The sequence below is a fragment of the Schistocerca piceifrons genome, chromosome 2, assembly GCF_021461385.2.
Source record: "Schistocerca piceifrons isolate TAMUIC-IGC-003096 chromosome 2, iqSchPice1.1, whole genome shotgun sequence".
Classification (NCBI taxonomy): Eukaryota; Metazoa; Arthropoda; class Insecta; order Orthoptera; family Acrididae; genus Schistocerca; species Schistocerca piceifrons.
The window spans coordinates 109,905,445-109,929,355 of NC_060139.1; the positions used below are offsets into that span (position 1 = coordinate 109,905,445).

General features: G+C 43.8%; 1 protein-coding gene across 1 annotated transcript in view; it reads right to left on the bottom strand.

Moving 5' to 3' along the window:
- LOC124777118 (alpha-tocopherol transfer protein-like) overlaps window positions 1–23,911 on the bottom strand; it is a 138,825-nt gene that overhangs the window by 34,879 nt on the left and 80,035 nt on the right. Inside the window, exons 2-4 of the mRNA XM_047252404.1 lie at window positions 13,610–13,704; window positions 9,726–9,879; window positions 2,569–2,762 (exon numbers count right to left, since the gene is read on the bottom strand). Of these exons, the coding sequence (XP_047108360.1) occupies window positions 2,569–2,762; window positions 9,726–9,879; window positions 13,610–13,704 (443 nt within the window). The remainder of the gene's footprint in view (window positions 1–2,568; window positions 2,763–9,725; window positions 9,880–13,609; window positions 13,705–23,911) is intronic.

Here is a 23,911-nt window from a genome sequence, read left to right on the forward strand (position 1 = left end):
GTGTGATGTAGGCGGTCGGCAACACTGGTCAAGATGGTGAATAAGGTATACTGTTAATTAATATAATCATTAGATAATGAAAAATTTTTATTTATTGTAATTATTCTCCAACAAGTCCCCCAATAATAATTTTTATTTCAAAAGCATTTTTTCAAAAATTTAATTTTTTATTGAACTAAAGATTTCGTTGCACTTCCCATTTCATTCCACTTCTTTTGAAGAAAAATTTCACTAGAATCACAAAAAAAGAGAATATTATTATTTGCAATGCAGTTCCTCCAAGCGGTGCGCAATAACAAGAGCAGAAATGTGACATCCATTTATTCTGAGGTAAGACTTTAATTCTGATTGTTTTGCACAGGGCCAAAGACCGATATTTCGGTTTAATTGAATTTTCTTATCACTGAATGGACTTTAATTTTTTTGTGAAGAATTTACATTTGAGTCAGATTGCGTATTTCACATTTTTGTTGCCATTGTCAGTACATTTCATTGTGGGCAGGTTACGCATAGTGCAATGTCCATTAGCATTTCTAAATAATATTGTCACACTCTTTTAAAATTATTGTGGGGAGGTTACACTCGGCTCTAGCATTCATAATTAAATATTGTCATATTTCTTTCCTTTTAAATTTCGGTGGGGAGGTTACAAGTTTTCCACATTTAGGGCTAGCTGCCATTCATCACACCAACTGGAAATTTTGTCTAAGTCGCCTTCTATCTTCCTACAGTCACTCAAATTCAACACCTTACCGTACACCACGGCATCATCAGCAGACAACCACAGACTGCTGCCTAACCCGTTCGACAAATCGTATAGAGAACAGCAGTGATCCTATCACACTTCTGGGGCACTCCTGTCGATACCCTCGTCTCTGATGAACACTCGCCGTCGAGGACAACATACTGTGTGCTATTACTTAAGAAGTCTTCGAGCCAATCACATATCTGTGGACTTATTCCATGTGCTTGCACCTTCTTCAACAGCCTGCAATAGGCCACCGTGTTAAATGCTTACCGGAAATCTAGAAATATGGTATCTGCCTGTTGCCGTTCATAAATTGTTCTGAGTATATCATGTGAGAAAACCATGCCAATTCATGGACATACACTGCTCAGCTTCAAGAAAGTTTATTACATTCAAACTGAGAATGTGTTCAAGGATTCTGCAGTAACAGAAGTTAAGGATATTGGTCTACAATTTTTCGGGTCAGTTCTTTTACTTTTCTTATACAGGGTGTTACAGAAAGGTACGGCCAAACTTTCAGGAAACATTCCTCACACACAAATAAAGAAAAGATGTTATGTGGACATGTGTCCGGAAACGCTTAATTTCCATGTTAGAGCTCATTTCAGTTTCGTCAGTATGTACTGTACTTCCTCGATTCACCGCCATGATTTCATACGGGATACTCTACCTGTGCTGCTAGAACATGTGCCTTTACAAGTACGACACTACATTTGGTTCATGCACGATGGAGCTCCTGCACATTTCAGTCGAAGTGTTCGTACGCTTCTCAACAACAGATTCACTGACCGATGGATTGGTAGAGGCGGACCAATTCCATGGCCTCCACGCTCTCCTGACCTCGACCCTCTTGACTTTCATTTATGGGGGCATTTCAAAGCTCTTGTCTACGCAACCCCGGTACCACATGTAGACTCTTCGTGCTCGTATTGTGGACGGCTGTGATACAATACGCCATTCTCCAGGGCTGCATCAGCGCATCAGGGATTCCATGCGACGGAGGGTGGATGCATGTATCCTCGCTAACGGAGGACATTTTGAACATTTCCTGTAACAAAGTGTTTGAAGTCACGTTGGTACATTCTGTTGCTGTGTGTTTCCATTCCATGATTAATGTGATTTGAAGAGAAGTAATAAAATGAGCTCTAAAATGGAAATTAAGCGTTTCCGGACACAGGTCCACTTACCATTATTCTTTCTTTGTGTGTGATGAATGTTTCCTGAAAGTTTGGCCGTACCTTTTTGTAGCACCCTGTATACTGGAGTCACCTGCGCTTTTTCCCAGCCGCTTGGGACTTTGTGCTGGGCGAGAGATTCCCGGTAAATGCAAGCTAGGTAAGGGGCCAATGCCTTAGAGTACTCTTCGTAAAATAAAACTGGGCTTCCATCCGCACATGGTGATTTATATGTTTTCAAATCTAAGTTGCTTCTCTACGCCATGTATGCTTATTTCTATTTCGTCCATACCCCGGAGTCTGTCCGATGGTCAAATGACGATATCTTTGTTCGGTTCTGCAGCGTGAACGATTTCTTGAACGTGAGATTCAAAACTCCGGCTTTCGTTTTGCTATCATCTACTGCCAAACCAGACTGGTTAACAAGGGACTGAATAGAAGCCTTATACCGGCCTAGTGATTTTACATACGACCACGATTTTCTCTGGTTCTTTTGCTAAGGTGTGACTACACGCGTTTGTATTTTACAGAGCTGAGTAAAAGTACCCACTACTGATGGAACGAATGTGCGGGAAAAAGAGAAGTGGTTGTTGGCACAGAGTTTCCACAGTCGTGTGAAGCCAGTAGACCAGGCGGTGGACTCACCTGCACCCAGTGGAGCAGCATCTTGGCGAAGGAGGGGCTGAACTGCATGGCCTGCGTCATGGACAGACCGTCCAGGTCGAGGATGACGTTGACGCCAGCGATCTGCGTGCGCGGCTCCGACACGGCGATCTCCAGGAACAGCATCACGCAGCTGTACAGCTCGTCCAGCGAACACTCCGAAGGCTTCCACCGGCCTGCGCAGTTGCAACCCAGCCACTTAGCGCACGTGTCTACTGCGCACAATCACATACAAGTAAGAGACGAAAGAAGTTCCGGCCAACTGAGCTAGGCCAACTCAGCAACCTCTAGTTGTAATTGTCAGGACGTCTCCGGCTTACTCTTACGACAATTCCTACTAATGTGACCCAACTTGCCACAAATCCAACACCTTACCTTACCTTCCTTTTCCCACTGCTGATTCGTAGAAGTAATTTCCTTACTAATTCTCATGGCCACGAAACCTTTCATAATTAATGGCCTGCCCTGGCCTCCGTGAGTCTACATTCATAATAGCCTGGATGTGCCTTTCTAATTCATTCAGCTGGGCAAACGTTTGCGGTGTCCCACCAAATACTGCCCTCAGTCTATCACCTGATCGTAATCCTTGAACAATATGTAATACAATTTCTCTTTTGCAGTATGGCAGGCACAAGGCTAGCTCTTTTGCAGTATGGCAGGCACAAGGCTAGCGCACTCTCTCTAACTCTCTCGACAAAGATGACAATCTATTCATTGTCCCCCTGCTCTGAACCATACTCCCTATAAACTAATTCTTGCAATGCACGGGGTGGAATCAAGGTGTAAATTTTTCCTTTAAATTGTTCCAACGTTAGTCTCTCCTGAATCGCGTTCAACAGGTGTTCTACTAACTCTCCCTTTACCTTTCCCACCAAGAGTTTTAAAATTTCCAAGTGTGACATGTTAACAGCTCGCACTTTCTGCTGAAAACCAATGATGAAATACAAAAACACCACAATATTCTCCACCGAATGTGAACACCATTCCTTACATCCTTAAATAATCTTGCATGGGATGAGGTAATTTCGAATACTAATATTTAGAAGACTCAGCCTCAGTTGCGCAAATTTTTTTCTGGTCTTTACCAGGTTTCGGCTAAATTAATCTAGCCTTCTTCAGAAGCATAAAGTTACTATAACATGCCACAGCAAGGCACAGTCAACATTAAAATTAAAACCTATAGTAGCGTGGTACCATGTCGAATTAAAACTACTTAACTCAAGTCTAGCCCCGGCATCTCTTCACCACGTGGTCGGTTGGCAGCGGCAACTGTGTTGGCACTGATAGTTGCACGCGGAATTATTGTACTGCAATTCCGCCTGATGGTTAGGCAAGCCCTTCGACACCCGTTTGGTGCGGTTTGCCTACCTTCATGCGCTATGGCAGCCGTCTGGCCAAATTGGTGTTGAAGTTTCTGACAGGTACATTTGTAACGTACTCAACGAAGTTGCGAACGTGGCACCGAGGGTGTTGGCGAACTCTGAGGTCTTACATGTACCATTTGCCGTTTTATTGACGCACATGTTAACGTTGTACTCCCGCGTGATCACTTCACAGAAGGGCGGAAAGCAGCAGGGTTGGAAAACCTGAAGCTCGCTTAGCATTGACGGTAGAAATGTCTGGCTTACAAGGAGCTGCTCGCCGATTGCCTCTAATTCTTTTTAACCCCTTACGCACAGTCATTATGTTAGCTGGGGTGCTCGTAACACTTTGAAACTCTCGGATGATTCATTCTGATAATTTCATGAGAATTTTTACAGTCACCCTCCGCAGTGCTTGAAGGTTTCTGTCCGTCACTTCATGAGGTCCACACGGTTTTCGTTCAGTTCTGATTGCTCCTTCGCGTTTTCACTTCACTGTCACATCCTTAACAACCGACAAGCGCAGCTTTAGAAGGTTTGAAATGTCTTTGATGGGTTTGTTACTCTGGTGGCATCCAATGACTAGCAACGTTCGAAGTAAAGAGCTCTCCTTACGGATCCATTCTGCTGTTACTTCTTCTATACTGACAACACAGTAATGAGGTGGTGTACACAGCGAGGCCACTGAACAATGTATGATTGGACAAGAGTGATCTGGAGTGATTAACCACGCACACCGTGTGGCACTGCTGTGGTAGGGTTTGTGTTTGGTGAATGGGTGGACAATGTTACCTGCAGTCATGTCCAGAGCCAACAGTAAAGTACTGATGATGCGGCGTTAAGGTATGGTGGTATTTTTCGTGGTTAGGGTGTGATTCTCTTGTTTCGCTAGACAAAATGCTAAATGAGGAAGCAACTGAGATCATTTTACAGCAATATGTACTGCCTACAGTAGAGGAACAGTTCAGAGATACTAACTGTATCAGCATAACAATGCTTCCGGTCTTGAAGCAGCATTTGTGGTTTGTAGAGAATAACATTTCTGAAATGGACTGGCCTCCCCGGAGTCCCGAATTGAACATAGTGGAACACCTTTGGATGAGTTAGAACGCACACCCCAGCGTTCAACATCTACCTTCTGCGGTTTTTGTTGCCATCTCTCTGAAGACATTCAGGCACCTCACTGATAGTGTCCCCAGCAGAGTTCAAGGGTGAACACTCGCCATATTAACGTCCACTAACATATCTGGATTTAAAAAAAATGGAATGATCATGTGGCATTGTTGGCCGGGAGGCCGGATAATTTTGATCAAATAGTATATGACTGAACGGCGAACTGGTAACAGCACTGGGCCGTAGTTTTAACTAAAATTTTTTGCCTAGCGTTTAGTTCCAATTAGAGAGACAGATCTATGGAAATAGGTCTTTTACGGTCGGGGAAATTTGGCAGAATTTAGATTCCTGTCTCCGTAATGCCTGAGTCTCTCCCTCAGGTGGGGACTAAGTCTCAGACGTATAATAACGCCTGTGACCTAGGCATAAACTCCAGCAAGGTGTCCCACCGAAGAAGCGCCAGCTCTTAAAACCTCTATTTTGAAACAAAAATATAGCCTGTGGGCCCATATTTTTAAAGTCTCACAACCTAACCGAGGCTGTGACAGTTAACTGGAATTGTGTTAGCGTACCAGGGAGTGAATGACACCGAGTCTGACTATTTAAATTTAAAATTGTTCGAGTTTATGTTAACGCGGTCATGTTGGAGGAAAGAGAGACCGGAGTGACGGGAATGCCGCTTCCTATACGTATACTCGTGCTGTGCAGCTCTGCAAGAAAGTAAGCGTGCCCCGTTACGAAACGGTTCTATGATTCTACAGCAACTCCGCGGAAGAAACTACAGGCGTAGGAGGAGCCAATTTGTTGGAGCTGTTTCTTCCATTTCCGGCCCGCGCTACCAGCAAAGCTCAGTTGTGAAAACGCTGCATACTTTCTCGTAGACTGATGAACAGTCCTTTTCCTCTGCAACATCAGCTTTAGCCGGCCGGTGTGGGCGAGCGGTTCTAGGCGCTACAGTCTGGAACCGCGCGACCGCTACGGTCGCAGGTTCGAATGCTGCCTCGGGCATGGATGTGTGTGATGTCCTTAGAGCTACTTAAACCTAACTAACCTAAGTTCTAGGGGACTGGTGACCTCAGATGTTAAGTGCCATAGTGCTCAGAGCCATTTTGAACATCAGCTTTACTATCCCCGCAGGCGCCAAGGTTTTCACTCTAACGCTGCAAAATCGATGAAAGTTTGTTGAAGTTTAGGCTTTTTCTGGATTTATGTGTATTGTAAATACATGCCTGGTATAAGGAAAGTAATTCTCAAAGATAATCCTGATGAAAGTAAAGACGGATAACCTTCCGAAGTAGCTCAAAATGTATGCTGAAAATGTTAACACATTTCAAGGTTTCTCGCTGTTAAATTTAACATTAGATGAGGGCCCAATAAGCTCAGAAACACAAATATGACATTTAGGTAGATCAGTTGCCCACTGTGTACCCTACCGAAACCTACGTGGTTCAGAATTCTTTCCTTTGCTGAAGGTGTTAGATTTGTTGCGTTAATAACTATGATTTTCAGTAAGCCACGCTTCATGAATGAAACTGATTGTTACTGTGAGATTCTTATATAAGAGGAACTTCACAGGTAGATTACGTCCCTTTTTCAAAGACGCAAATGGTTGGCCCAACAATTTTAGTCGAGTAGCGAGTATGTTGTCACCCATCGTTTCACAGGATGTGTGTCTGTAATTGATAAGAAATATCATGTCTGATAATTGCTACTCCTCTGTCATGTTTACGCACTCAGCTTATGATTCCTATCCTGGGGCGTAAATTTTCAGTGTCCTAATCTCGAATTTTGGGCTCTTTGCATATACATTTCTTGCCTTTGACCCATATGCCATACGATCACATGGTTTCCACGCGCAAGACTTCACTATATTGGCATGTTTGATGTTATAGCCACTCAGTTGTGGGTGATTACAGCTCTTATCTGTAAACATGCAATAATTAAAACCATTCACAATACTAAGGTTGGTTTTAACATCGCAGTCATTTATTAGGGATGGTCCTATTCGAGGCAATATGCTATTATCTTCCTCAGACCTTCCAAATGATTTACTCAGATAGCTATAGGGCACCTACAGTTTAACTTGGACTATGGACCATGATGCAACTTACTACTTTTCACAAAACGATTGCACTGCAAATTACAGCAAACAATCCTAAGACTGACAGAGAAGTGAATCCCAGATATTGAATCTCCAAACCACAATTTTGGAAACTTTAATACACAGGGCGTAATTGGTGTAGATGCAGATATTACTATTGGTGACTGACAATGGTGTACCGAATAACATTACATCAGTATTTACGTCAGCTGCAAACTATTAATTATTGATATTATAAGTCTAATGTTTTCAGGTTGTTTAGTACCTCTAAGTACATGTGGCAAGAGCAAACTGTTAATGGTCGATTTCCCCCATGCAGCAGATCAGGTGTTAAAGTGTGAACACGTGGATGCAAAACGGTTAGTCTACACTGAAAGGTGTAGTCCACAAGGTGGTGCACTTATGGCTGTGCAGAGAACATCAGTTTGTAAACTTTGTGGCGTGGTTGAGGTAAGACTGTTCGACACAGACTAAAAGCAACCAACACATTGATGTGAGTACATATTAATGTACCAAATGTAAAAACATCTGCACTTTTATCCGTTACTCCCTTTATAATGAACTAGCAACCTGGCTGGCTTTGTTCCACGGTCGGATGACCTGGCTGACATGTCGATAATTTTGTTTGGATGCAAGCAGCACATGCCTTAAAGCTTCCAGAAGGCACGAATGTCACGTGTTCCATATTTAGTTGCCTTTTGAAGCAACACTTCGATAAAGAAATCCTTTAATCGTGTTGCAATGTGTATTTGCAAACATTGTTTTCGTATGCGGATTAACTATACATACAGTTTAGCCATCTGTAACTACACTGAAGAGCCAAAGAAACTGGTACACCTGCCTAATATCGTGTAGGACCCCCGCGAGCACGCAGAAGTGACGCTATACGACGTGGCATGGGCTCGACCAATGTCTGGATTAGTGCTGCAGGGGATTGACACCATGAATCGTGCAGGGCTGTCCATACATCCGTAAGAGTACGAGAGGGTACAGATCTCTTCTGAACAGCACTTTGCAAGGCATCCGATATGTGCTCAATTATGTTCATGTGTGAGGATTTTGGTGGCCAGCTGAAGTGTTTAAACTCAGAAGTGTGTTCCTGGAGCCACTCTGTAGCAATTCTGAACGTGTGGGGTGTCGCATTACCCTGCTGGAATTGCCCACGTCCGTCGGAATGCACAATGGACATGAATGGATGTAGGTGATCAAACAGGATGATTAGGTACGCGTCCTGTCAGAGTCATATCTAGACATATCAGATGCCCCATATCAGTCCAACTGCACACGCCCCACAACATTACAGAGCCTCCACCAGCTTTAACATGCTCTGTTCACATGAAGGGTCGATGGATTCATGAGGTTGTGTCCACACCCATACACGTTCATCCGCTCGATAAAATTCGAAACGCGACTCGTCCGACCAGGCAACATGTTTCTAGTCATCAACAGTCCAATGTTGGCGTTGATGGGCCCAGGAGAGGCGTAAAATTGTGTCGTGCAGTCGTCAAGGGTACACGGGTGGGGCTTCGGCTCCAAAAGTCCATATCGATGATGTTTCGTTGAACGGTTCGCACGCTGACACTTGCTGATGGCCCAGCATTGAAATCTGCAGCAGTTTGCGGAAGGGTTGCACTTCTGTCACGCTGAACGATTCTCTTGAGCCGTCATTGGTCCCGTTCTTGCAGGCTGTTTTCCCGGCCGCAGCGATGTCGGAAATTTGATGTTTTACCGGATTCCTGATATTCCCGGTACACTCCTGAAATGGTCGTACCGTAAAATCCTCACTTCATCGCTAACTCGTAAATGCTGTGTCCGATCGCTCGTGCGCCGACTATAGCACCACATTCAAACTCACTTAACTGTTGATAACGTGCCACTGTAGCAGCAGTAACCAATCTAACAACTGCCCCAGACACAGGCGCTGCCGACTGCAGCGTCTTTTTCTGCCTGGTTGCATATCTCTGTATTTGAATACGCATGCCTATACCAGTTTCTTTGGCTCTTCAATGTACAGTATATCCACGAGTCAGTGACGGCAAAAATAGTGTCTCCCAACATGGTTGGCTCGAAGACCTCGATGAGTCTCTTCAGCCGTTCCTTAGCCCAGAAGGAACCTTTCTTTTGCGAAGTGTGGGAGTTTTGTGTGTGTCTCGGGAGCAGGAGGGAGGGGGGGGGGGGGGAGATAGTTTCACGTTTGTTTTGCCTGATAGCGTTGAGAGAAAGGAAAGGCTCAAACCTGGTGCCTCCAACAACAGAGGCCGAAGGGTGGAGCAGTGTCACATGCCATGACCTCACGAGACACTACAGAGGTTTGGAATTTAACCCAGGACACTGGAGCGAAGTCCTATTTTGAGGAACGTATTGCCACCGTCGCTCCTCCTCACTGCCGTAACGGCAAAGGAAAGTTGGCCAACAACGGGAAGAGCACCCTGGCGGTCACCCACCCAAATACCGGCCACGCCCGACGTTGCTTAACTTCGTTGATTTGATGGAAAGTGGTGCGTTGACTGAGGCAAGGCCGTCGACGGCTCCGTATCGTAAATAGCCGTATTCGCTATACTCACGGCCTGCGTGGATGAGCAGAATGCGGCGGCCGTGTTGGTCCCTGTTGGGCAGGATGGTGATGATCTGCAGATTGAGCGGCCGCTCCACGCTGTGGGGCATCACTTGCTGCACGAGCCGGTCCTGCTTCAGCTTGAACTCGTAGAAGCTGCGCATCTGCAACAGACAAGGAGACGGTGAACGGCCGAGCTACATCGGACAACAACGGTTTGTTTGAGGGGGCGTTCAGTAAGTGACGCAACACACTTCTTTCTCGGCCAGTTTCGGCTGAAACAACTGCGGAATTTGTTTTGGGACACCGTGCAACATTCCTGCTTCAGCCCCGTTAGTTCCATGAATTCCGACAGGTGGCGACGGCATACCTCAAAATGGCGTCTGTAACTGAGGTGCGTTCCAAGCAGAGATCTGTCAGTGAGTTTCTTTCGGCTGAAAACCAGAGCATCGCAGATATTCGCAGGTGCTTGCAGAATGTCTATGGAGGCCTGGAAGTGAACAAAAGCACGGTGACTCGTTGGGCGAGGCGCCTGTTATCTTCGCATAAGGATGCACCAACCTGTCCGATCTCCCACGTGCTGGCCGACCGCACATAGCTGTAACTCCTGCAATGGTCGAAAGTGCAGACACATTCATTCGAAGTGACCGACGGATCACAATCACCTCCGTGCACAACTGGACGTCTCTGTTGGTACTGCTGACACACTCGTCCGTCAGCTGCGCTACTCAAATATGTGTGTGCCCGCTGGATTTCTCGGTCGCCCGTGGTGGCCGAGCGGTTCTAGGCGCTTCATTCCGGAACCGCGCGACTGCTATGGTCGCAGGTTCGAATCCTGCTTCGGGCATGGATGTGTGTGTGATGCCCTTAGGTTAGTTAGCTTTAAGCGGTTCTAAGTTCTAGGGGAGTGATGACCTCAGATGTGAAGTCCCATAGTGCCACTTGAACCATTTTTTTGGATTTCTCGCCGCCTAACTGAAGCCCATGAGAAACAAACGGTGGACCATATATGCGGCAATGTTTCGAGGGAAGCAGTACGTGGACGATGGGGAGGTTATCGATGCAAAAAGACGTTGGATTCGATGCATACCAGCAGCGTGGTACCACGCGGACATATAGTCCCTCCCATTAAGGTGGCGTAAGGCCGTCATAGTGAACGGAGATTATGATGAAAATAGGGTCTCGTAGAAGAAAAAAAAAGGAGAGTAATGCAGTGTATTGGAATCCTGCATAAAACCGAACTCCGTTCAGGAAAAAAAGAGAGTTGTGTTGGGTTGTTTGGGGGGAAGAGACCAAACAGCGAGGTCATCAGTCTCATCGGATTAGGGAAGGACGGGGAAGGAAGTCGGCCGTGCCCTTTCGAAGGAACCATCCCGGCATTTGCCTCGAGCGATTTAGGGAAATCACGGAAAACCTAAATCAGGATGGCCGGACGCGGGATCGAACCATCGTCCACCCGAAGGCGAGTCCAGTGTGCTAAGCACTGCCACCACGCTCGGTCAGGAAAAAAGGTTTTGTATTACTTATTGAAGGCCCCTCGTACCATCTGCGCATTAGCGGAGGGGTGTAAGCTGCTATTAAGGTGAATGAAAGATAGGGCAGGGCCCGTTTAAGGCCCAAGCAACACAAGCGGCCGCTTGTGGCACCAAATTGAGAGGATAGCCAGGCGCGCCTAAGTGCAAAGTAAGTATAATATTGCGATTCCCAGAAGAGTTCGAGCCCGGTGTGAATTCGCACTGAAGAGATCACTGGCCGTCTTCGCCCTAATTATAATATAAGAAATTTGAAATGTAAACTTTTCGAGCGACCCCCCTTCTAATGTGGCTCAAACATCATCGAATGTCTACACTAACAGGAAATACAGAAGTACATCACCACGTAATGTGTTTCGATTTACTGTGCACGCATAACTGTTGAAGGTACTGAACTATCCAGGTAAGATACGCCAGGATGCTCAGATGATAAAATACTTTACGCCAGAGAAAGGCCATGGTGCATGTCACAGTATGTCATAATTGTGAGAAGGTTTCGAGGATAGAACGTTGTAACATGATATATTTGAGAAAGATTTCAGTTCTTGAAAACGTACCGTCTGTGAGCGAGTGATCCAGATTTGTTTAATTTCTATATGAGTAGATTAAAAGATTATACTATATGAAATATAAATTATTTGGGCATACACTTGTACTATTTAACAATAAAATTATTTGAGATATTTAACTTTTAATTGTATAATATGGGAACCTACAAAACCTAACCATGCATTTTGATCATTTAGAACTGTTTATATTTTTCTGTAATTGCACTTTGACTGAACTGCTGACAATGGAGACAGTTTATTATTTCGGAGCAAAACGGAACATTGAAGCAAAATTGAGTAGAAGTGGGACACTGAATGGTGACACTTCAAAGATGGTGTTTTACTGCACATGCAAGTTCATGCAGTGGAGGGAGGACATTCACAATGCATTTATAAAAGAGAAATGTATGTTAAGAATCTGAGTAATGATACATGTGTTAAAACAGTACTTTTGTACAAAATGACTACATAATATAAACACTAGATCATAATTTATCACCACTTTCTTTTGCAAACATATACAGACACTACGGTTACTTTGTGTAACAAACGTACTAGCTTGGTGCATGTCTGCCATGACAAAGTCTTGCCCATAATTCTTAAACGTGATACTTTAGAGGAGAATATAATGTGGCATAATAGAACATTATAAAACGTACTGTACAATTCTGTAGATTTCGGAGCATGTAATACTATGATGTGAACTTAATGTGAAGTTACGTACATGCAGAATTTTGAGTTATGTTATTGCTTGATTACTGTACCCAAGAAAACTAGTTCTCTTATGAAAAAATTAAGGCAATAGTATTCAGTTCTGATCTATTTATAGAAGGACTGTACAAAAAACCAAAACATGTCCAATCAAACGTAAATACAGACTGAAAGCATTCTTTCTTGGAATAATATACAACAGAGCAGTAGTAGCCTAATAATGATAAAACTCAATGTAAAGACAGTGAATTCACGTTCAGACCAAAAGTCATGCTGCAACTATAAAGTAATTAACAAGAATGTCCAAAGTATTGTTACCAACGTACATTTCACGAAATTTCAATATTAAAACGAAGATATTTCAACATACTAATTTTATCAGAGATGATGTCATGATTTGCTAAGATAAAATTTGTAACCAAGTTGATGAAAGAATATAAATTTCAATTCTAAGTTTTATTGTTTTCAGTTTAAAGAAAACAGAGATCTTGTAACTGCTGCATGTTACATACAGATCAGTGGCAGTAGCAACATTCGGTTATTAGCACGGCAGTCTTGAATCAGTTTTGTCCGTTGAAAATCCATGTCAGTTTTATCTGTGATGTCTTGTAATAAACATTTCTTAAACTTATTTTACTGCATTTCAGGTACGTTATTTGTTGGTGAACGCATTTCCAAGTGCCTGCCAATCCCTGATAACTGATCCCAGAGAATATTTTAAATGGCGGAAATTTTTTAGAACTGAGCTACACACCCAGCATCGCTTCGATAACTGGGAAGTTTAGTAATTGAAATCTACCCACAAAAGCTAGTTTATGTAATAACCCCATCCCTGAGTTAAATGAGTGGAGCAACAAATATTTCCCTAAGTGCACCACACTGACATTTGTTCAAAATTAAAGCTGCAGCTAATCACATGTATTATTCTGTTCAGTGTGTTACAAGTCCCAGATGTTTTTCAACAATGCAACTACGATGTGAGTCTTCCTCGACTAATTAACTTCAATTTTAGTGTGCTTTTGAGGAACGTCATAATCCACATCACACCTAACTGCATTACAGGAGTTGTCTAGTACAGTAATGATAGCAGGAATTTTTCTTACCCTCTTCATTGCGCTCTCTGGATAGAACTTGCATGGCCTCAAGAATATGTATAGGAACTCCTCATCGTCTTTGGGAACGTTAAGATCATCTTCCTCTGCAACAGAAAATATCCATATTTATTATGTACAGCAGTTTTTATGTAAAATACAACTTCAGCAAGAGTAAGTTAAAGAGAAAATATTTCTCCATTGATGGATCAGTTGCCAAAAATCAACATAATATGCCTGAGTTGTCATTAGACTCCCATGAACACCGAACAAATTATGGCCTGTCTCTTATTAATGCGGCAGCCTTAACTCACTGCTGACTATCTTTTCATAATTGTCTTTATGAAGGCAAGAGGCGGTTCTGCTGTCTGTCAGAGTCGCGTCGAGTAGGATCGCCCGATTGAGGGAAAATGTGAAATTTAACTAAGCATCTCTGGGAGATGGGTTCCGTGCAAAATGATCAGACTCTCGTCATAAATATTTGTTGTCGACAGGCAATATACATTTTAAAAATGAGGCAGGATGTGAGGAAACTTGTGTCCCTCATTATCCTTTCACAAACCATGTGTTCACTCATCCCAATTTGAGAGGGGTGTATTCCTATGAAGAAGCTAGCTACCCAGCCAGCCTCGAACATGACAGTTTTAATATAACTGTTTCACTTAAACGCAGTTACAGAGGTCACATCAATTATCTAGACAAGAACTAGCTCATCGACTCCAGTATTTCACCGTTAAACTTGCACGCGTTACTGATATGTATTTACCTACACATTGGATTAATTATTTTCCACATATACAGAGCATACCTGAACAGCCATTCATACGAGCTGTTGATAATTCTACTCGTTAACCCTGTATTATTTGCGTTTTGCCAGTAGTACAATGAAGTTGATAAAGCAATCACAATGGAAAAACAATGTAAGACAGCTTGTATCTCCAAATATTTTGATAGTCAGATATATACCGGGAAAAGGCTTCACTGTTAATATATGCGATCTAAGCCGAAGAGAGTCCACTATCATGGAGTTCCTATCAGCAGAGCATTACTACTTACGGAGAACACGAAGTAAACAACTTCTATAACGCCACTGTAGACTTCCGTGTTCGTTCAATGTTAAAAAAAAAATTGTTCCGCAAAGCACTCCGAGGCTGAAAAATATGTATGAGTATTCTGATACGCATGAACTTGCAATAACACGTTTACTCCAAGACGAAAATACACAACATTTTACTACTAGGAAACTACAATTGGTAATTGAAGACAAAGTAAAGAGCTCATCTTCTAACAACTTCCAACGAACTAGCGCAAGCCCTCTGAGTCTTCAATCCGAAGACTGATCTGAGTTAACTCTTCAGCTGGTGTATCCTGTGCAAGTCTCTGGGTCTGTTTTAAATACTGCGATATACATACACCTAAAGGTACATACTGTAATCAGCTGTTGCTCTTCCTGTACATCTTAGTTTGTCTACTTAACCTACGAAACCACTCTTTGATGACTCAGGATCTGTCTCGCTTCATTAGTTGCTGCCTTGGTAATCTTCAGAAATAGTCTACTGCAACGTATTTCAAAATATTATTTTCTTCTTGTGTGTACCATTTATCTCCCACATTTCACTTCTATGTAAGTACACACGAGACAAGTAACCTGATAAGGGACTTCCTTACCCATGAAATTCGTCTATAAGATTGAAAGATGCTTCTCTTTTCAGTCAGCTTCTGTTGCTTTTGTGTTTTAGCCCCCTTCATTTCTTACGTTCTCAGTTACATAGCTGCCTAAGTGGCAAAAATTATCTGTTAGTTTTAGTGCCTCATATCCAGACAAATTCCTTCTGAATCGGCTTGTTTAATTCGACTACACCCCATTACATTAAGGTAACAAAAGGCATGGGATACCTCTAATAAGCTGGTCGGTGTGGCCGTGCGGTTCTAGGCGCTTCAGTCTGGAACCGTGTGACCGCTACGGTCGCAGGTTCGAATCCTGCCTCGGGCATGGATGTGTGTGATGTCCTTAGGTTAGTTAGGTTTAAGTAGTTCTAAGTTCTAGGGGACAGATGACCACAGATGTTGTGCTTAGAACCATTTGAACCATACCTCTAATATCGTTTTAGACCTCCTTTTGCTCAGCACAGTGCAGCGACTTTACGGTGGTCTAGCGGTTCTAGGCGCTCAGTCCGGAGCCGCGCGACTGCTACGGTCGCAGGTTCGAATCCTGCCTCGAGCATGGATGTGTGTGATGTCCTTAGGTTAGTTAGGTTTAAGTAGTTCTAAGTTCTAGGGGACTGATGACCATAGATGTTAAGTCCCATAGTGCTCAGAGCCATTTGAACCATTTTTACGTGGCATAGATTCGACACGTCGTTGGAAAAGCCCTGCAGAAATATTGAGCCATGCCACCTCTACAGCCATCCACAGCTGAGACAGCGTTGCCGCTGCAGGATTTCGTGCACGAACTGACGTCTTGATTATGCCCCATAAATGTTCGATGCGATTCACGTCGGGCGACCTGGGTTGCCATATCATTCGCTCGAATTGTCCTGAATGTTCTTCAGCCAATCGTAAACAGTTGTGGCCCGATGACATGGCGCATTGTAGTCCATAAAAATTCCATCGTTGTTTGTGAACATGGCTGCAAATGGTCTCCAAGTGGCCGAACATAACCATTTCCAGTCAATGTTCGGTTACAGCAGGTTATGTGTTGGTAGCAAAGGTACTCGCATCGGTCGACAGCTGCCATACGCCATTAACGCCACATTTCACCGCACTATCGTAGCGGATATGTTCGTCGTACTTCCCACATTCATTTCTACGATTATTCCGTGCAATGTTGCTTGTCTGTTAGCACCGACAACTCTACGCAAACGCCTCTGCTCTCGGTCATTAAATGAAGGCTGCCACTGAGTTGTCCTATTAAGGGGAGCCGGAGGTGGTCAAATCCAAAAAAATTACGATTTTTTTTTTTGCTACCGAAAATTAATTGGAACATTCCTCTTTAATGTAAACTTTGAATTATTGTTCTACTCGCCCTGGAAGTGGAGTTATCACCATTTTCCCCCACGCCTGCAGAGGAAATGGGCGGCCGCTGAATGCATCTAACACCCTCTCGTGACTTCCTGGCGAACTGCTTGGGATATTCTCGGCCTGTTACGCATGCAGCGTCTTATGTTACGCATACAGCGAGTGTGCAAGGGTTGGCTACATTGTTTTCTGTGGCAAATGAAGCGCTAAGAGCGCGGAACATCGTCTCTTTGCTGTTTACCGTTTCGAATTAGTTCAGTGTTGCGCCTGCTGTTGGTAGTATTATACTTCTTGTGTAAAGCGTTGTTCTGGTTACGATGCCACGTTTTAGTAACTGTGTATATAAGAAGAGGAAGAACGTAGGGAAAAGAAAATTAACACTAATACCAAGTTGCGATACTACAATTACTGAAACAGTGCGTTCTTCTGCTAAGCAACACATGGCCAGCCATAGCCCTGTGACATCTTCTAGCAAATACTACCTTGGGGATGGTGACTCCAAAGGTTTCAAGACTATAGAGGAACTGAAACATATGAAAATGAATTTGTAGTTGAACAGTTGGAATGCGTTGGACATGTGCAAAAGCGTTTGGGTTCAAGTAAGCTCAGTGATGGAAAGACAATAGGAGGGAGAAGCAGGCTTACTGATGAGGTGATTGAACGTCTACAGAGATACTATGGGTATGCTATAAGGCAAAATACTAGTAATGTTAGTGACATGCGAAAAGCAGTGTGGGCGTTGTTCCTTCATACTGCCTCTTCCAATGAATACCCTCAACACAGCCTGTGCCCAAAAGATTCCTGGTGCAAATATAATGCAAAAAAGGACTATGATCACAAACATGGTTTGCCAGCAGCTGTGATAAATGCAATAAAACCAATTTTTCATGACTTAGCACAGCCAGAATTGTTACACAAATGTCTACACGGAAAGATGCAGAATCCTAATGAGAGCGTAAACAATTTGATTTGGAAAGTGATTCCTAAAATGGTGTTTGTAAGCATAAAAGTACTGCACTTTGGCATTTATGATGCAATAGCAACCTACAACCAAGGGAACAGTGTGAAGTTCTGGAGGCATTAGGATTTACAGCTGGGGTGAACACTGTACGAGCACTAAGAAATATTGACAGAGAAAGGATAAGAGGAGCAGAAAGAAGAGAAAGGCATATGAAGTATGATGGAACAACAGGCCAGAAAAGAAGACAGAAGTGGAAGCTTTTGGAGGATGAAGAAGAAGACCATAATAATCCATCCTATAGTGCAGGAATGTATTGAGAAACTTTGGTTGGTTGGTTTTTGGGAAAGAGACCAAACAGCGAGGTCATCGGTCTCATCGGATTAGGGAAGGACAGGGAAGGAAGTCGGCCGTGCCCTTTCAGAGGAACCATCCCGGCATTTGCCTGGAGCGATTTAGGGAAATCACGGAAAACCTAAATCAGGATGGCCGGACGCGGGATTGAACCGTCGTCCTCCCGAATGCGAGTCCAGTGTGCTAACCACTGCGCCACCTCGCTCGGTGAGAAACTTTGATAGCCATTTCCCGTATATTAGAATTTTTCGAATATAAGGAACATTTTCTCAAAATCCACTGAAGCTAGAGAGATGAAATTTTTATACAGCACTCCTAGTGGTCAAACTTACATTGTAACTCAGCCATTTGGCAATACGTTCAGTAGTTTCATTTCAGTTTAATTATAAAGCAATTATTTGTAAAAAAATTTTGGGTCATTAATTAAAAAAATACTTGGAAGGAAACTAGAAAAGATACTCCAAAATCCCTCTGTCATAACTGCAATACTAAACCACTCTATATGTAAAAAAAAATTCCAAATTTTTTATTTGGTAGTTTATTCATAAATGTTCCTCAAACTTTGTGATTTTAACATGGGCAGCATAGGCACCTCCGGCTCCCCTTAAGAGGCAATGCCTGAAATTTGATATTCTCGCGATTTTCTTGACACTGTGAATCTCGGAATACTGAAGTCCCTAACGATTTCCCAAATGAAATGTCCCATGCGTGTCTCGCCAACTACTATTCCGAGTTTAGAGCATGTTAATTCCCATCCTGCGACCATGTTCACATGAATCACCTGAGTACAAATGGCAGCACCGCAAATGCACTGCTCTTTTATACGTTGTTTACGCGATACTACCGCCATTTGTATATGCGCATATCGCTATCCCAAATGGTTCAAATGGCTCTCAGCACTATGGGAGTCAACATCTGAGGTCATCAGTCCCCTAGAAGTTAGAACTACTTAAACCTAACTAACCTAAGGACATCACACACATCCATGCCCGAGGCAGGATTCGAACCTGCGACCGTAGCAGTCACGCGGTTCCGGACTGAAGTGCCTAGAACCGCACGGCCACCACGGCCGGCTCTGTCCCAAGACTTTTGCCACCTCAGTACAGCTTTGTTACCCTTTCTTTAATGTTTATATCATAACCTGAAACTTCCTGGCAGATTAAAACTGTGTCCCGGAGAGAGACTCGAACTCGGGACCTTTCCCTTTCGCTGGCAAGTGCTCTACCAACTGAGCTACCCAAGCACGACTCACGACCCGTCCTCACAGTTTCAATTCTGCCAGTACCTCGTCTCCTACATTCCAAACTTCACAGAAGCTTTTCTGCGAAACTTGCACAAGTAGCACTCCTGGAAGAAAGGATATTGCGGAGACATAACATATTTGCAATATATCTGTTCCGTTCTAATGATGATGGCTTTAAGGGACTGAAGATCTTGGTAATCACTTCCTCACTGCACTGAGAGGTTCAAGTAAAACAACGTGAAATGAGGAAAGGAGAATTGGAAGCTCCAGGGTCTGTGACCTTGACCGCCTGGTCGAAACTTCGCGTGACAGAAGCTTAAATGAGACGGTCAGAAGTGAGATAAAATCCAAGTAGTTAAAATCTGGAGCCTGTCAGTGAAAGATTGTCCAAAAAGGGTCACCATAGTCAGTACCACTAAAATGGAGCGAGAAAAAGTAAACTGTACGTCATATACAGTTATATTAAACTGTCAGATAAATAAAATAAAAAACATACATAGAAATTTTAAATTTCGTGAAAGGGCAAAGGGAGAAAGAAATTGGAGGATGCTCTGGACACACTCTGCATCGAGGGATCATAAAATCCGCGTCTCCCTACGACTTTGTTAGCTGCTATTCCTTCGTCTGCAAGTATTTGCAGTAGAGTGGTAGATAGGTTGATGGCTCATCTCAGATCAGCCAGCAGAACACACGCTGTGAGAATATGGCCGATCGTGAGATGATTACGGCAGCTGCATTGGGGGCGGGTGGAGGGAGGGGAGTGGGGGGGAGGCCCTCTTGACGTAAAAGGAACTCGTGGATTAGTCTGGAGTGGCCGATACGTAGTCAATACAATACGACTTTCCGAGAGACTTAAAGCGAAGTACGCTTTCTTGATTGATCTCAGCTTGTTGAGAGTTGTGGTAGCCTGCGACCCCATAGCGCATGTTTTCAAAATTTGATGCAGTTACAGTCTTACATCTGTGCCCAGTACTCCGAGTTAAAGTTTGACTTCTTTGATGGCTTCTTTAGCTAATTTATTAGCGAGTTCGTTTCACAGAATACCCGCGTGGCTCGCTGTCCAGATGGAAATTATAGTATGTCCGGAGCTGTGGAGGTCAAGTGGTAGGTCTTGGATTTTATCAAAATGTTTCTGGGGTACACTGAAGTACGCCTAGAAAGCTGCTCGTGGAGTCGCTACAAACCAGGAAGTTCATTAAGGAGAGGGATTTGAATGTACTGCAGAGCTCCTGATATGGCAGCCAACTCTGCAGTTTTTAGTTCCGGGGACGAAATTTGGAACTTTAGTTAAAAACTGATTTTATGTGTTATTTACAGTGATTATTTCCCTTTTTTCAAATGGGAGATAGTTAGATTCGTTGCACGATTTACGTGGTTTGCTGTCTACAAGGAAATGTAAGTTCGGATCTGGCAGAGGTTTATTAAGCTGAAAACATTGTTCGTTTATGGCCTTCATGTTATTTAATATTGTGATAGTGTCTGACAATGTTAGAATGATAAAATATACTTAAAATAATTGTAATTTTGAGGAGTTTTATGAGGGATGAAATTATGAAGACTTTTGTACTTCTGTTCCTGCAGTGTTAACGTTTACGTCAAATATTGGCTTCAGTATCTTATAAAAATGTAATTGTAACTCGCCTACAAGTGGAGAACAAATTGAGGAATACATATACCAATTGGTGGTCTTTTCCTTAACCTTTCAGGACTGATAAAGTCCCTAAGTTACTAAGTCGACGAAATCTGCCCCCCCCCTACCTTACGGAAAGAAACATTAACAAAACTTTACACAGAAATAGCATTCATTACGTTTGCCGCTGTATGGTAGCGAATATCGGATCCTAAAATCTAATCAATTACGACGAATCTAATCATCAGAGATGAGGTTCCTCTTCTTTGTAGCGGGAAATTCATTGTTGGCCCATAAAAGAAATACCGGTATTTGAGAAGAACTAAAAGTTGAACCTATTACATACATATCTGAAAAATTCCGATTGAACTGGAAAGGCCACGTCGAATGATAGAATAATTTAAGTGGCAGTAGAATGTAACCCAACTGGCTAAAGGAACGTTGAGCGTTCCTTAAAGAGACTAATAGGCCAAATCCTTCAGAACAGAAACAATCCCGATTACTATGACGTCAGTTGCTGTTAACCGAAACAGCGGCCTAACTTTCATTTTGGAGTGAGCTTGACCTAACAGATAAATGCTAATCGGATTTAGCCACGTTGGGAGTCGTTTCGAATCAGGATGCGCCTGCTCCACAATGTTCACACAATATAAAGGGTTCTACAATTACTATTCCCAAGATGTTTCGCACTGTTTGACTTATACATTCTGTTTAGACACAATTTAAGGCAGACACTACTTTCGTCTCACACTCCTAATTACGGTTAATCTCATCACAGATCAGAGAACCTTTATGATTACGACACATGCTGTAACAATCATCACCACGCAGAATCCTCACTGCAATCCAAGATGTGACCGGCGCGGTTGACGCGAAACGAAGATGCGGCACACTGCAAACCATTATAAAACACTTGGCAGAAATATCACTAGTCACGAATCAGTGACCTTTTGGTGAGGGTCAATCCACGGCGGTGCGGACTCGCTCAGGCGGTACCATACACTGCTCATCGCTCCGCCCGCACTCGACGAACTGCAAACGCAAACTCTGACACTTTACTCGCTTAGCGCCAGCGGCGTCAGACAGTCGATTTTGCCTGCCATCGACCTGTGTGAAGCAAAAATGTCTATCTTTGGGTAAAGGATCGCGAAACTCTTAGAAGACGGTGATGACGATCTTATCAGTTTTAAGTCCTTAACGTTTCCCTAGACCGTATTGGGTTTACTGAAAAACGGTAAACTGATTTTTCTTTATCAGGCAGAGCAACTTACTCTATTGTGAGAAGAACGTGTGTGTGTGTGTGTGTGTGTGTCTGTGTGGTTTGAGGTTTTCGGGCGCTAAACACCGTGGTCATCAGCGCCCAAACGCATAGAAACAGTAACGTATGAGGTGAAGGGACGAAGACGGACAGCGAACAAGGAGAACGGCTAAAAGTCACAGACCTGACGCAGTTCCAAATCCTCACATACAGAGGCAAAACAAGAGGAGAAGAAACACATCACCGGTTGTCTAAGCACTACGTGAAACAAGTTTATCTTAAGTTGAAACTTCCGGGCTGAGAGGCCGTGGTCGATGTATAAAATTTCCACCTAACGTTTCGTCTCCAACTGCGGGAGACATCTTCTGAGGTCGTCCGGCTACTGCCACTGAGGCTCTAGGTACTCTCGCACTTATAGAGCGCATAGAGGGCACCACTATTCGTCACGTGATGAAGGTATGCCTATCTTTGAAAGGCGTCATCATTCTCGATTAAGAGTAATCGATTGTCATTCTGCTGGCGCAACGTCGATATCCATATTTTGTCTAACTTAAAAACTTCCTCTTTTCTATTAAAATTGTTATGGTGTTTGTGAATTTCTATTGCTTCTCTATACATGCGAGCATGATAATGGGATGCTCGTGCTAGAACGCTTGTCTCATTAATTTAATTTCGTGGTTCCCATCTCGAAAAAACATGCTCAGCTACGGCCGATTTTTCGATGTGTCCTAAGCGACAGTTTCTTTTATGTTCGGCTAAGCGGGTGTTTACACTTCTTTTCGTTGTTCCAATATATACTTGTCCACAACTGCATGGACCTCAGAAGATGACTCCCGCAGATGGAGACGAAACGTTAGGTGGAAATTTTATACATCGACCACGGCCTCTCAGCCCGGAAGTTTCAACTGAAGACAACACCGGCCGTGAAAGCCTACATTGTTAAGTTTATCTTAAGTTTCGTGACTGTCATTAGGAAATTACCGACCTTGGCTTTGGCGGAATGGGCAATTTGTATGCCGGGTAACAGCCTGCTCACAACTGGGCCATCGGCATTACCCAACAGAGGGCTCGGCCGGCCAGCCGCTACGTGGCAAGGTTATGCCGCGTGAAGACCCTGACCGCAGGCCGGAGGCCGCGAGGAGGTGGCGAGGGGGTCTGCGGGGGGGGGGGAGGGGGGGGAGGGGGGCTGACACAGTCATGGGACCCTGAATCCGCTATCTGTGTGCAGCGTGCGTCTCGCTTGGCGCAAGTGCGGCTGCGGACTCGGCAAGCGTCCGCTGTGGGCTGTGCACCTGATCCGCCCAGCCAGTGTGTAATCTGTGGTTCCCACAGCCTCTCAGACTGCAGGCTGTTGAAAACTTGTCACCTCAGTCAGTAAATGTTCGTCGGCTGTCTTCATCTGTCAAGTTTGTAAACAAAAGTTTCCGAGCACTCCCTCTGCCGCCGTCGTCGTCACGTGACTGTCATGCTAATACGCCGTACATTCGTAAATAGTTGGCCGAATCATGTTTGGAGACGCCATAATGTTGTGCGGGATGGAAGACACACTACCCTCCCCCCATACCACCGCCCCCTGCCCACTGGTTAGAAATCCAACTGACAAAAAACCCTACACCAAAAAAAAAACAAAAAAAAATTAATGCAGAGAAACGAAATATCTGGAATACATCCACATCTACATTTATACTCCGCAAGCCACCAAACGGTGTGCGGCGGAGGGCACTTAACGTGCCACTGTCATTATCTCCCTTTCCGGTTCCAGTCGCGTATGGTTCGCGGGAAGAACGACTGCCGGAAAGCCTCCGTGCGCGCTCGAATCTCTCTAATTTTACATTCGTGATCTCCTCGGGATG